The sequence below is a fragment of the Xiphophorus maculatus genome, chromosome 10 (genome assembly GCF_002775205.1).
Source record: "Xiphophorus maculatus strain JP 163 A chromosome 10, X_maculatus-5.0-male, whole genome shotgun sequence".
In the NCBI taxonomy this organism is placed as follows: domain Eukaryota; kingdom Metazoa; phylum Chordata; class Actinopteri; order Cyprinodontiformes; family Poeciliidae; genus Xiphophorus; species Xiphophorus maculatus.
The window spans coordinates 2,964,020-2,976,510 of record NC_036452.1 but is presented as its reverse complement, the minus strand read 5'-3'; the positions used below and the strand labels follow the sequence as shown (position 1 = coordinate 2,976,510).

Sequence of the window (12,491 nt, the reverse complement as noted above, 5' to 3'; positions counted from 1 at the left end):
AAAATAAAAAAGTAACAGTCATTTGAAGGTTGACGCTTTGTGGAATTACTTCAATCAAATTAATATTAAATTATGAAATATTCATACAAATTTAAAAACATTGAAAAAATACATTTAGGATAAACTTTAAATATATATGCTCTAATTCATGTATATAAATGAGAAAAGTTGAATTTTGCACTCTGATGGGAGTTTTCCCTCCGCAGAGATCTTCTATAAAACAGTTATTTTTGAGATGAGCAGTTTCTTTATTAGTTTTAATATTTAATTGCAGCACAGTTTGTTTTATTCTCGAATTCTGAACTTTGACCTTAACTTAGGCCTGCAGAGATTTAGACTTAGATGTTCATAAAAGGACTGGGACTAAAAATATTAAATTGGAATTAATAAAGTTTAATCTGAGACTTAAAGTGGAGAAGTATTTTTACATAAGCCCAGGTAGACAGATACTTTTTCCCACCTCTGTACACACAGATTTTCCAGCAGTTATAAAAACATTGAAACACATAAAGGTCTGCATTAAGCTTGTAAAAATAATCACACACATCAAGGCTCCATTATATTGTCATCAGATTTTTATAATACAGATTTTCACAATACAAAAAAACCCTTGCTATCCAAAATAGACAATCATGAGTCAGCCCAAACAAAACCGAAATATATACTCTATGTTTTAGCAAAACATAAGACTGACTTAATAAAAAACAAAACAGAAATACCTCCTCTGAATAGCTTCATCGCCCAGATTAATTATCAGTATGGAATAGTTAATAAGATATATTGTTCATAGAGAATTTACTCTCTTATAAATGCATAAATTAGGAAAAAATATGAATATATATGTATCAGATTTTGGCTTAAACTGAAGGCCGATTTACCGGTAAAACTTGGGAAAGAATGTTGAAAACATTCTGATTTCAGTTTCTTCTGCCCCAAATTGAACAAAAATCCAAAATGCTGCAAAACACAAAGAGAATGATCACAGAAAAGACCGAATCAAAGAAGCGTAACGTGTAAAACAGCCGTTATTCACATCTCTTCCTGCGGTGGGAGTCCGTCAGAAGGGCTAGTAGTCGATGGCGCGCAGCGCGGCCAGGCTGGACGCCAGGCGGCGCGGCAGCAGCTTGGCCGTCTGCCGGTAGTCTTCAGGTTTGGCTCTCAGCAGAGTGACGATGTGCTGCAGCGTGCGGGACGGCTGCAGGCCCAGAGCGTCCATCACGTTGCTCAGATACTCTGAGGGAGACAAACTCAAATGATTGCACACACAACGACAGAACCAACGGAAGCTGAAGGGCTTTCCTGGTCTCCGTACCGATATCTGTGGCCAGCTGTTTGGTGGAGTGAGGGGAGAGATGGGGGATGAGCAAAATGGCGTCGCAGTAGGTCTGCATGGTTGCCCTGGCGATGGAGCCCAGCCAGTAGTCTGCTGTGTTGTCCAACTCAGGAAGGTCATCGCCTGAGACAACAAGGGGAAAAGTTTTTGTTACTGCTGCAGACCTGCGATGGAGTACGATGCTGCGTTCATACCGGACGCGTTTCACGCTTAAAAAACGCTTCGAGTTGGATGCGTTTGCACTTTGAAATCAGATGCTTGACATTTTGCTCTAGACGTGCGTCAGAATCGCTCTACACTCGCGTTGGGACAAGCCATTGTTTTCCGTTGCCGGTCTGTTTATACAATGATGCATAAAATTAAGAAAGTGGAACCAAATTATTATGTAGTGAAAGCTTCTGCAATCATAATGGCGGCTCAGATGTCTGTTTGTTGAACATTTTCTGTTCAGTTTCTATTGAACAAACAACGGGGACAGCTGATAACGGCCCGACGCGCGTTGGAGCCTCTCGCCTTTTCTCCCTCTCCTGGTTACTTTGAACAATGGAGAATCAAATACTGAGAGTATCGAGGTTTTATTTACTGAAATCAACAAAATGTCGCTGTCAGGCATGTGTTTGAATTTACCAGATAATTCAGAGGTGTTGTGAGTTTCACAAGTTAGCTGGGCGCTGACAAAGGTCGCCATGAGCGCCATCTCACCAGAGCCCAGTTTGATGTCCTGCTAGTCCTTTCTCCTAGCAGGACACCACCTACAGGCCACTACGTTACATAGCAGTGTCTCTCTGATTGGTTGATGCTCTGCATCCAGAGGCAAAAGTTCAGATTTTTCAACTCCAGCGTCAAACGCTCAAAACTTTTGAAATGCTTTAACCACGCAGCTGCAGCATGCTACCACGCATGCTCTCGATACGCATCCATATAGACTCTGAATGTAAACTAAGATTCTATTTTTTTTTTTTATTGTGAGACCAACATCATTATATTACCAGAAGAAAGTCATGAAATTGCATTGTTTAAAACATTGTTTTAATAAGAGAAAAGCTTTGATAGAGTTATTAAGATCTGGTGTGACCATGTCGTCATGTAGATATGGAGCAGTAGAGAATATTAACAGGAGGATGAATTAGTGGAAGTGGTGAAGCACCTTGCTCTGGAGGGAAAGGCAGCTTCCCAGCATGTAAGGCCATGTCTAGTGCCGGGTCCTCCTGGGTCACAAAGGGCTCCAGGTGGAGAGGCAGAGACATGAGGTACTGTCCAATCTGTGGAGAGGAAAGAGTGTCGTTTGAGCCGGATAAACAAAAACCTGCCTGCCAGAGATTTTTACGTGTTCATCTAGACTCCAGTGAGACATAAATCGAACATTTATGGTAAGAGTTGTGTGCTAAAATAATATTTCATCCATCAAATCAAAGCAAGTTTTATCTATTCACTGCTACATTACATCAATCAATTCCCTCAGCTTTTAGTGATTTTGGCCAAAAAACTCTGAAATTTTCTACAAATGTTTTTTTTTTTTTTACATTTTAGACTTTTTAAAATTTCCTGGAAAATTTCTGAGGTTGACATCAAAATTTCAGAGTTTTCTCTAGCTGATTTTCAACGTTTCAAACTCAAAATTTTCCATGATTTTTTCAAGACAATTTCTGAGATCAACCTTAAAATTTCTTCTTGCAATTTTTTCCACTTTTCAAGCTCACATTTCCTTGTTTTTGCTAGAAAATTTCTGAGATTAATAATTAGCTTATTTATGGAAATTTATCGCAATAGCTTCTGGAACAATTTATCGCCCAGCAAAATTTGTTATCATGACAGGACTAGTTGTGATGTGATAAACTTTATTTTACCTTGTGCTGAAATCTCTTTGAAATTAAATAAACTTTGAATCAAAGAAAGTTTTTAATGAAAACATAAACTTACGTTTGTGATGTACTCCTGTGGTGACAGGCTGAAAGTAGGCAGGTCTTCAGTGTAGCTCTCTCCAATAGCAGAAGCGTCCTGACTCTAAACCAGAGCAAGCACGAGGCCAGACTTAAAGAAACGGGACACCCAGCACTGCAAAGTAAATCTCCCACAACACTAAGGAGCTAAAATTATACCCAATAACACCTGAAATCAAATCATGTGGAAACCCGACACGTACTCACCTCCATCTTGGAGACGAGGCAGAGCTGGTGTTTGATCTGCAGGAAGACGGAGTCGAAGGCCAGCTGGTTGGCCTGCTGGTTGAGCCTGGTCAGAGCTGCTCTGGGTTCAGCCAGCAGGCTGGAGTTCCCTGTGCCTTTTTCCTGCAACACCACCGTCGTTATTTACCAGAAGATCAGCAGCAAGACGCTCAATGCTGACTACAACCTGCGTCCTACCTTCAGTGAGAACAGGATCTCCATCAGGTTGTTGTATTCGGCCACGTTGCCCCTCTGGAGGTAGTTGTACTCCTGCCAGGGGTTTTTAGTGGCGTTTTTCCTTTCTGTGGAGCTGGCCTCCTGGATGCCGGCCAGGCTGCGTGGGCTGTAAGACTCTGATAAGTACTTACCCGCTGTGCCCAGGATCCTGTGGGAGGCAATGATCATAAGCAGGATTTGTTATTATTTTTTTGACTCTTAAAAACTGAAACTGGGTACTATTTGAGAAAATAAATAAAAACAGATGAAAGGAAATACGTTTCTCACTTGTTTGACAGCTGCTGCTCAAAAGCCCCGCACTGACGCAGCAATTCTCCACATGTGGCGATGATCCTGTAAAGACAAAATGCAAGTTACCAATTAATGAGTTAATCTAAACTTCATCTTATCGATCGACTAACTGATAAGCAGCCATTTTATTGCTGAATGCAGAATTTAAATAAACTTTTAACATCATTTTCTGTGTTAAGTACTGACTGTATAAACAGAAAATTCTCGTTTTCTAACATTAATAAACTTACATTTATAAAATATAACAAAATAGGAATCGGTTGCTGAATAGAAAAATAAAAATATTTAAATATGTGAAACACTTGATCCACAATGAACATACAGAAGTTCTGTCTGTGGGTGTTCCCACTGAAAAAAAAACAACCTTGCTTATATTTGTCTGTTATGCCTCCACTCAACACAGCCTCACTTTCGTAACACGTCAGACATTTCTGAATGAGAAATTGACGTCGCTCCGTCACGCACAGCTATTAAAGAGTTTATCGAGTGTTCATGTTTCAAACCAAACCACAAAGTTCACTTTACATCCCAAACCGGACCCTATTTGGATCCTTTCTCTTTCCAGTTCAGGCATCTTTGATTCAATACCGACCAGCAGCGCCCTCTGCTGTTTGGAGGCCAAACTACAACACTGAAAGGAGGCTTAAGCGACGTTATTATTGATTTAAGCTAATTTTAACAGAATAAACAATTTATCGACAAGTAAATTGATGAATTGTTTCCAAGTTGTTGGATTAACTTTGTTTTAAAATCAAACTCACCGGACTGAGTTCTGGAAGGCGGTCCAGTCCTCCTGGAAAGCAGAGGAACTTGGTGTTTCCTCAAGTCTGCATTTCTTCCTGATCGACTGGAGCGTTGTAGAGAAGTCCGACACATACCTGAGTTTTTAAAGGAATAATACGGTTATTCTGAGGAATATGTTTGATATAAATTCAAATTAGGGCTGGGTGACATGACGTCAAAATAAAATCTCTGATTTTTTTCAAACCAGGTCCGATTTTAATAGATTTTTTTTCTTGCTTTCTTTTTTAAGAATGAAATTTCAAATGATAGAAAACATTCTCAAAAAGTGGCTTTTATTAAGGGCAGTCTACAAAGAATTTAGTTTAATTACGAGAACATTAAAAGTCACAACATTAGCAAAATGAAGTCGCAATTTTACTAGAAGAACATTTTAAAATTATGAGAAAAAAGTCGTTTTAATAAGAATTATTTTTTTGTGTTTGTGTTCTTATAAAATTACTACTTCATTCTCCTAATAAAGTAATATTTAATATTACTTTATTCTGGTAATATTAAAACCTTGTCATACAACTTTATTCCTGTAGTACTACAAGTGTTTTCATGTAATATTATGACTTCTAAACAAAAATAAATTGTAGTTAACTGTAATATTTTATTGTAGAATTCAAAGCATAAATAAACAGAAGCTGTATAACAGGCATGTCAAACAAGATGGCCGCCCATGGTGTGGTGACATCACTTTGAACTATGGAAACCCAAGGACCGCATAGGTGAAAAATAAACACAAAAACAAAACAAATTTTCCAAAATTTAAATCTTCAAAAACTGAAAACTTGATTAATGATCAAATGGATTGATCGCTCAGCCCTAATTGAAGCTGGAAATGAGAAAAGCGTCTTTACTTGGTGAAGAGCGCCTTGAGCGCTCTGAGCAGGCCGCACACGGCGAGCCCATCGGTCAGTCGGACGCAGCGCTCCACGGCGCCACTCGCCAGGCCAAATAACTTCCCCACAGAGTGGCTCAGCTCCTCCACGCAGTCGATTACCTCCCCGTGTTCCTGAACACGACAGAAAGAACCCGGATCGTTACAGAGAAACGGCTGGTTATCTGGTAGTTCTGCTGCGGATGAGAGGCGGCCTAACCAGAGGAACAGCGCTGATCTGGATGAGGAGGAACGCCTCTTCCAGCTCGCCGTACTGCAGCTGGTAGGACTTGTACGGGTCGTAGAGCGCACAGACCAGTTCGTTCACCTTCAGCAGGTTATTCTCACCTGGAAAAAAATATTCACAACACTTTAACTTACAGTCTGTCAAGGACTGTGGATTGAGATTTTAATGGAACCTGTCAAAATAATAAATGTTACTGCATGATAAAATGTCCCAGACGTTATGGCAGTAAAACAATAGAGTTGTTGTTTTGGCAATATTTAATATAAAAGGTAATGGCATAATAATAATAATAATAATGCATAAACACATTCTCAAAGATCAATAAACGTTTAATTCTAACAAACATTTAACACAGGAACTGGAAGATATTTTAAATATGCAAAATAAATAAACAAAACAACAAACTTACAATAAAATGTAAACAAAATTGTCCTTCAAAAAAAAGGACAGTTGAGGCCAAAGCATCCGATTGAAGATTTTCTCATCCAGTTTTAAATTATGCAAATGGAAATTATTGAGCTTGTTTTAATTTATCATGCTTTAATTGTTTTAGGCCTGGGCAAAGTAGACAAAATTTTTAATATTTTATTTTATTTTACAACTAAAAATATGAAAAGTGTGGAATGAATCTGTATTCAACTCCCAGAAGTTTATATAATATAATATTCAAATTCTGAACCATTCGTCTTTGGAAATACGTTCAATCAGACTGCAACACTTCTCAAGTCTTTCCATAGATTCTCAGACCAGACTTTAAATAGGCCATTATAAAAACCAATGATTATGTTTTGATCTAACTAAAGGTGCACCAATAAATGTCTGATAATAAATAAAACATTCTTGTCTTGGTATATAACTTTAAGATTAAATCAAACTCATGTGTTTTGTGGGGCTGAATACATATGCATGCCACACTTTTGAGATTTTAATAAACCAAATTATGAAACCAATGTTTAATTTTTCCTCTATTTCACAATTATGAGTTACTTTTCCTCAATTTATCACAGCATAAAATTGCAGCCTGTGGCTGTGACATGAGAGAATGTCGCCTGGACGCCGTCCCGGCCGCGTTTGTACGAACCCAGGTGTGGAAACATGGCCGCCTCCAGGCTGTGGCCGAAGGTGGAGGTGGTTTGGTGGAGTTCTAGAAGGGAGTCCAGGCGCTGCTCCTGGGCGGCCCGCTCCATGGCGCTGCTCAGACACACGGGGATGGACGGTACCATGGCCCCCAGCGTCTGGATCAGCAGAACCGTCACCACTTCGTACGGGTTCTTAAACACCTGGAGCGGTTTAGCATCACACAGTTTAGCACCAATCATCACTCAGTCCAAACCAATCGTCCTGGTGCTGCAGCAGGCAGGTCTCACCTGGCTGCTCCACTGCACCTGTGCGTGCCAAGTGGAGAGTAAAGTGTCGTAGAACTCAGACAGCTGCTGATTCAGACTGAGTTCGCTCTGAGAGAGATCCTGCCATATGGTCACCAACTGGCCCTGCAGACAGCAAGTCAGACATTATTCCACATGAATCATGTGTTTATTAGCGTGATGGATGCAAACAATTAATTCACTTACAATAAACTGTCCATTAAGGGTTTATTAGATTATAATGAGTTCAAATCTATCAACTAAGAACGTCCTCTTAGACCTGTTTTTAATGGTGTAGTTTAGCAGCCATCCAGCGGAGGGCGCCGCTGGTTTTCCTTAAGCGAGTCAGTTGGTACAAAATGGCGACCATGTAAGAGCGGCAAAGAGAAACGGTCCAAACAGAGCCCGTTACAGGACGTAAAAGGCACTTCATGCGGTCCTGTTTTGAAATATAAACACTTATATTGACAAGTGTCTTAGGTTTCATCTTAATAGCTCATTCAGCCGAGCAATATGGCGGAGCAACGTTAGCTTCTCATTCAAAGATTTGTGATGAGCTACGAAGGTGAAGATGTGACGTCAGCAAAGCGGAGGGGTTGACGGAGAAAAATTGTAACGTGATGGGGAAAAAAATCTGATGCCAATAAGCAGGGCTGACATGAATTAATGGACTTCCTGAAGCGAATTTTTAACTTTCCTCCGAGAGTAAAGCTACAGACAGTACTAACCTATTAACATGTCTTTGTTCACAAGGAACTAAGTATTAATTCACATATTTTACTCCATTCAGAAACCTAAGAGGTTCTTGTTTTTTGTTATATTTTATAAATATATCTAAGTTTATTAATGTGAGAAAATCACAATTTTCTGTTTATTCAATCAGTATTTAATACAGCTAATAAAATAATGATACAATGAAACGATGCTATTAAAATTTTTTACATTACATTAATTTGTTAATCATTAACTTGCATCCCTATTCCTTGGTGTGATGTAGTAACTTGATAAATCAAGTTATATTTATCTTGATAAATCCCGCCTTGATAAATCCGACTGAATAAATTAGTCAGGTAAACCTGACTAATAAGTCGGATTACTTGACTTAAACCTGATTTAGTAACCTGATAAATCACACCGAGTCCTGAACTGGACAACATACCTTGTGACATTTATAGTAGTACGCCAGAAGCTGGGGCATTCTGTCGATCTCTGTGAAGACTTTAACAAACACCTTGGCCTGACCTGCAGGGAGAAGAGAAGGTGTGTGTCGTTGATGATGCGGTGGGGAGGATGGAAGGAGGTGGAGCTGGCTTGTTACCTAGAGACATGGAGTTGAAGGTCGCCACTATCTGAGGACTGGCCATGGCCTCCAGGCGGTTCTTCAGCGCCTCCAGGTGGACGCACTTCTCAGAGTAGTCAGGTGTGTCCACCAGCATGGCCAGGCTGTTCTGCATGCTAGTCAGCTTGGACGAAATGACTTCCAGGTCCTGAAAACACACGAGTCTGATAAGACTAAAAACACAACAGCAGCACATGACATGACTGAGTCCATCTGAACTTCATTTATGTTCTCCAGGGCCAGTGAGTCAGGCTGTATTGATAAAATACATGTACCGTATTTTCTGCACTATAAGGCGCACCACTTTATAAGGCGCACCGTCAATGAATGGCCTATTTTAAAACTTTTTTCATATATAAGGCGCACCGCGTTATAAGGCACATAGAATAGACGCTACAGTAGAGGCTGGGGTTACATTATGCATCCATTAGATGGCGCTGCGCTAAAGGGAATGTCAACAAAATAGTCAGATAGGTCAGTCAAACTTTATTAATAGATTACAAACCAGCGTTCTGACAACTCCGTTCACTCTGCATCGTAAGCGTGTCTCTTAATAGGAGCCATTTTGGGTCTTTACACAAACACACAAATGGAAATGAAACGGCACGCTTCGCGCAGTCATATATCCCAGCATGCACCGAGCGCTTCTTCTTCTACGGGGGAAAATGAAGCTGCTTACCGAGACCTGTTGTGGCTCAATATTGGTCCATATATAAGGCATACCGGATTATAAGGCGCACTGTCGGCTTTTGAGAAAATTGAAGGTTTTTAGGTGCGCCTTATAGTGCGGAAAATACGGTAATCTTAATGAGAAAACTAATATTAATATACAGCTGATAAAATGAACAAATTAATAGCTGCCTCTGCATTCAATAAGTGTTTCTTAAAATTAAATATTGAAAATCTTTTCACATTTTTCAGGATTTTGCAGTTGTTTTTGTGATTTTCTGGTGATAATTTAGAAATATCTGCAAGAAATTTTGCAATATTTCCACCTATGTATGACAGTAAACGTGACTTTTTGTTACTTGCCGTATTGATCACCTGACTATAACATAATGTATTGATCACCTGACTATAACGTAACTTCAAGTGAAGCTGAGGCAGCAGTGGAATACAAGTAAGAAATATTGCCCTCTGCAGGTGGTAATTAGCATCACCCCAACCCAAAGTTTTTGAAAATTTTTGCAAACATTTAGAATTATGCATTAGTGCAAAAATTCACGAAAACAAAAAAAAAGATTTTGCATGAATTTCTGCAAAAAAAACTGCAGGAGCTGGTTGATGTAATTTGGCAGAATACAAATAAAAACTGCTTTAATTTGATTGATGAAACAATATTTAAGCACAACTGTCACTTTGAAGATTTTATTTGTGTGTCTCTCTGGAGTCTAGAGGGCCACAAAAATGTAGATTTGGCCCCTGGACTTTCAGTTTGACACAAGAAATACTACAAAAACACTTAATTATATCCATTTTCATTTGTTATTTACAGAAGGAATCTAATCACATTAAGTTCCATATGATTAAGTGAAAGCAGCATTCAGAAGTCGGTTTTTCACCTGAGTTTTGAAGGTTTCCTCAATGTCTGCGCTCAGGGTGCTCCATTTATCCGCCTCCTGCAGAGCCTCAGCGGCCAGCTGCATTCGACTCTTTACCTGATCTATCTCCACCAGGACCTGGTGGGTGTGAGATCCACATCGTTTATTCAAAACAACTTTATGTTCTGCTTGCTGTGTGCCTTCTTCTAAAGCAGCTGCCACACACCTGCATGGATTGCACGGTGTCCTGCTCGAACTTCTTTATGTCCTCCTTGACGAGGACCATCTGCTCCTTCAGGAAGGACGCCTCCTGCTTCAGCGCCTCCACGTCCCGCAGAACCCGGGGCATGTTATGCAGCGCCTGATTACTGCTCTCTGCACACAGGAGCAGCCAGCCGACAGCCGCCGAGTCATTAAAATACACAACAGTAAACCAAACAGGCTACTGAAACCACTGACAGTCTGACACAGCGTTAGCATTAGTTTCAGTATAATTCCTACCATAGTAATAATAATAATAAATAATATTACAAGTTCCTTTTTCTAGCAAATCTAGTCCAAGGACAGTGATAAAGATGACTTCTGATTCAAGAAATTGCTAAAGAGCAATTCCATCAAATTTTTTACTAACCTGAGCATCTTTAATCTGCTGTAGTTTAAAAACTACAAAACTCAAAACACGTCAGAGCTTTTCTACACTTATTCTCAGATACTTAAAACCGAATATGTGATTTGAGAAACCTTCATTTGATTTGTGAGGCTTCAATAAAGGCAATTTCAGCATCTTTCACACATCTGACCCACACTTCAGCACCCAAACACTTCAAACCTGGACTAAATTACTTTGCACTCATTCAAACTCATATTATTATTTGTGAAACTTTTATTTGATTTATGAGATCAAATATTAAATTATTGAAGGGTGATTTTTGCTCTTTTTTATGCATCTGGACCAGACTAAAACAGCCCCAGTTCCAAAACTACAAAACTCTAGACTCTTAAACTGGACTAGATTTTTACTTCCCTAATTTCAGAATATTTAAAGTTTGTGAAACTTTTATTTAATTTGTCAAAGTTCAATAGAAAGCCATATTAGTTTTGCATCTGAACGACTCTACAACAACAATACCTGGACTCTTCAAACCTGAAATAATTTATTCTGCCCTAATAAATAGTTTTTTTTACTGTTAAACCTGAAAGCTTCGCGCATTACAATTAAATGTATAAGAATCCAGTTATGACTTGAGTAGATCCTGTTAGGCATGTTAGACATCCGGCTAGTTTAAAACCAGTGAAGACATTTACTGAAGCACTGCTGCTTGGTTATAATATTTGAATATGTTCTGCTTTCTGGTTACTGACCCTCGATAGCATTGTTGACCTCCTGGATGAAGAGCTGCAGCTTCATCACCAGAGTTGCTGCATGCGTGTCCGCCTTCCCCGGAGCCTCCTTCTGCACCATCTTGAAGGCGCCGTTCACCCAGTCCTTCACATCGAAATCATCATCCAGGAACTTGGAGAAGTCCATCTCTCCGCTCCCAGAGATCACAGCCTGCTCCCCGATCTTCAGCCAGACCCTTCGGCTGTCATCGAGCCATCCTGTTAACCTCCGGGCTAGCTAAGTCTTCCCAATCAAAGGCTTCGACACGAATATAAAATAAATAGCCCAGGAAAAGGAGATTATCATTACAACCAGATAAAGCTCTAACAAAGCGACGGCCTCCTCCAGAGTTATTTTTAAACGTTTACTCACTCAAAAGCTGCAAAGTACACATATTCCACAGTGGCTAATGCTAGCAGGCGTCCAAACTGACAACAACTTCCGCTTGTGCTTCCTATTTACCTTCCCCGGAAACATATAATAAGGTCATGGCCCGACTAAAAATCAATAAATAATTGTAGGTATTGGAGAATCGGAATTATTATTATTGTTAATAATAATACAAAATTTTGTAAAAAATAAATAAATAAAAAATAGTGTAACCTCACATACTCAAGAGGATTAGGGCCATTGTGAAATATAATTTTCTCAAAACTATGAGGAAATACTCTATTCAATTTTTTTTCTCAGTGGCCTTATTCCGCTTCTGTACTCATGAAGTATAATAAAATAACATAAAAACAATTAGTTTGATGTTTCACAAAAACACAACATTCCAACACGAAAAATTAACATTCAATAAAACCGTTAGTATATGGTGGTGTTTGGTCATGTGACAGTGACAGTGAAGCAGCTCAGGCTTTGGGGTTTCAGTGCTAGTTTTCATGGTATTAATAGGGTGGGAAACTATATATATAATATTAGTAA

General features: G+C 39.3%; 1 protein-coding gene across 2 annotated transcripts; it reads right to left on the bottom strand.

The window, feature by feature from the left end:
• Positions 1-557: 557 nt before the first annotated feature.
• cog7 (component of oligomeric golgi complex 7) lies at positions 558-12,014 on the bottom strand. Of its 2 annotated transcripts, XM_023341551.1 has the most exons (18): positions 11,937-12,014; positions 11,546-11,822; positions 10,410-10,558; positions 10,205-10,321; positions 8,622-8,790; positions 8,463-8,545; positions 7,307-7,429; positions 7,021-7,219; positions 5,913-6,040; positions 5,673-5,827; positions 4,788-4,904; positions 4,003-4,068; positions 3,697-3,883; positions 3,481-3,621; positions 3,254-3,337; positions 2,481-2,595; positions 1,313-1,456; positions 558-1,233 (listed from the first exon to the last, which is right to left on the bottom strand). In XM_023341551.1, exons 2-18 carry the CDS (start codon positions 11,709-11,711, stop codon positions 1,067-1,069), a joined length of 2,310 nt encoding a protein of 769 aa, XP_023197319.1. In that variant the 5' UTR covers positions 11,712-11,822; positions 11,937-12,014; the 3' UTR covers positions 558-1,066. The 2 variants fall into 2 exon arrangements, with proteins under 2 accessions (XP_023197319.1, XP_005810284.1); XM_005810227.2 differs by having other exon boundaries at positions 11,546-12,013.
• Between the last annotated feature and the right edge of the window lie 477 nt (positions 12,015-12,491).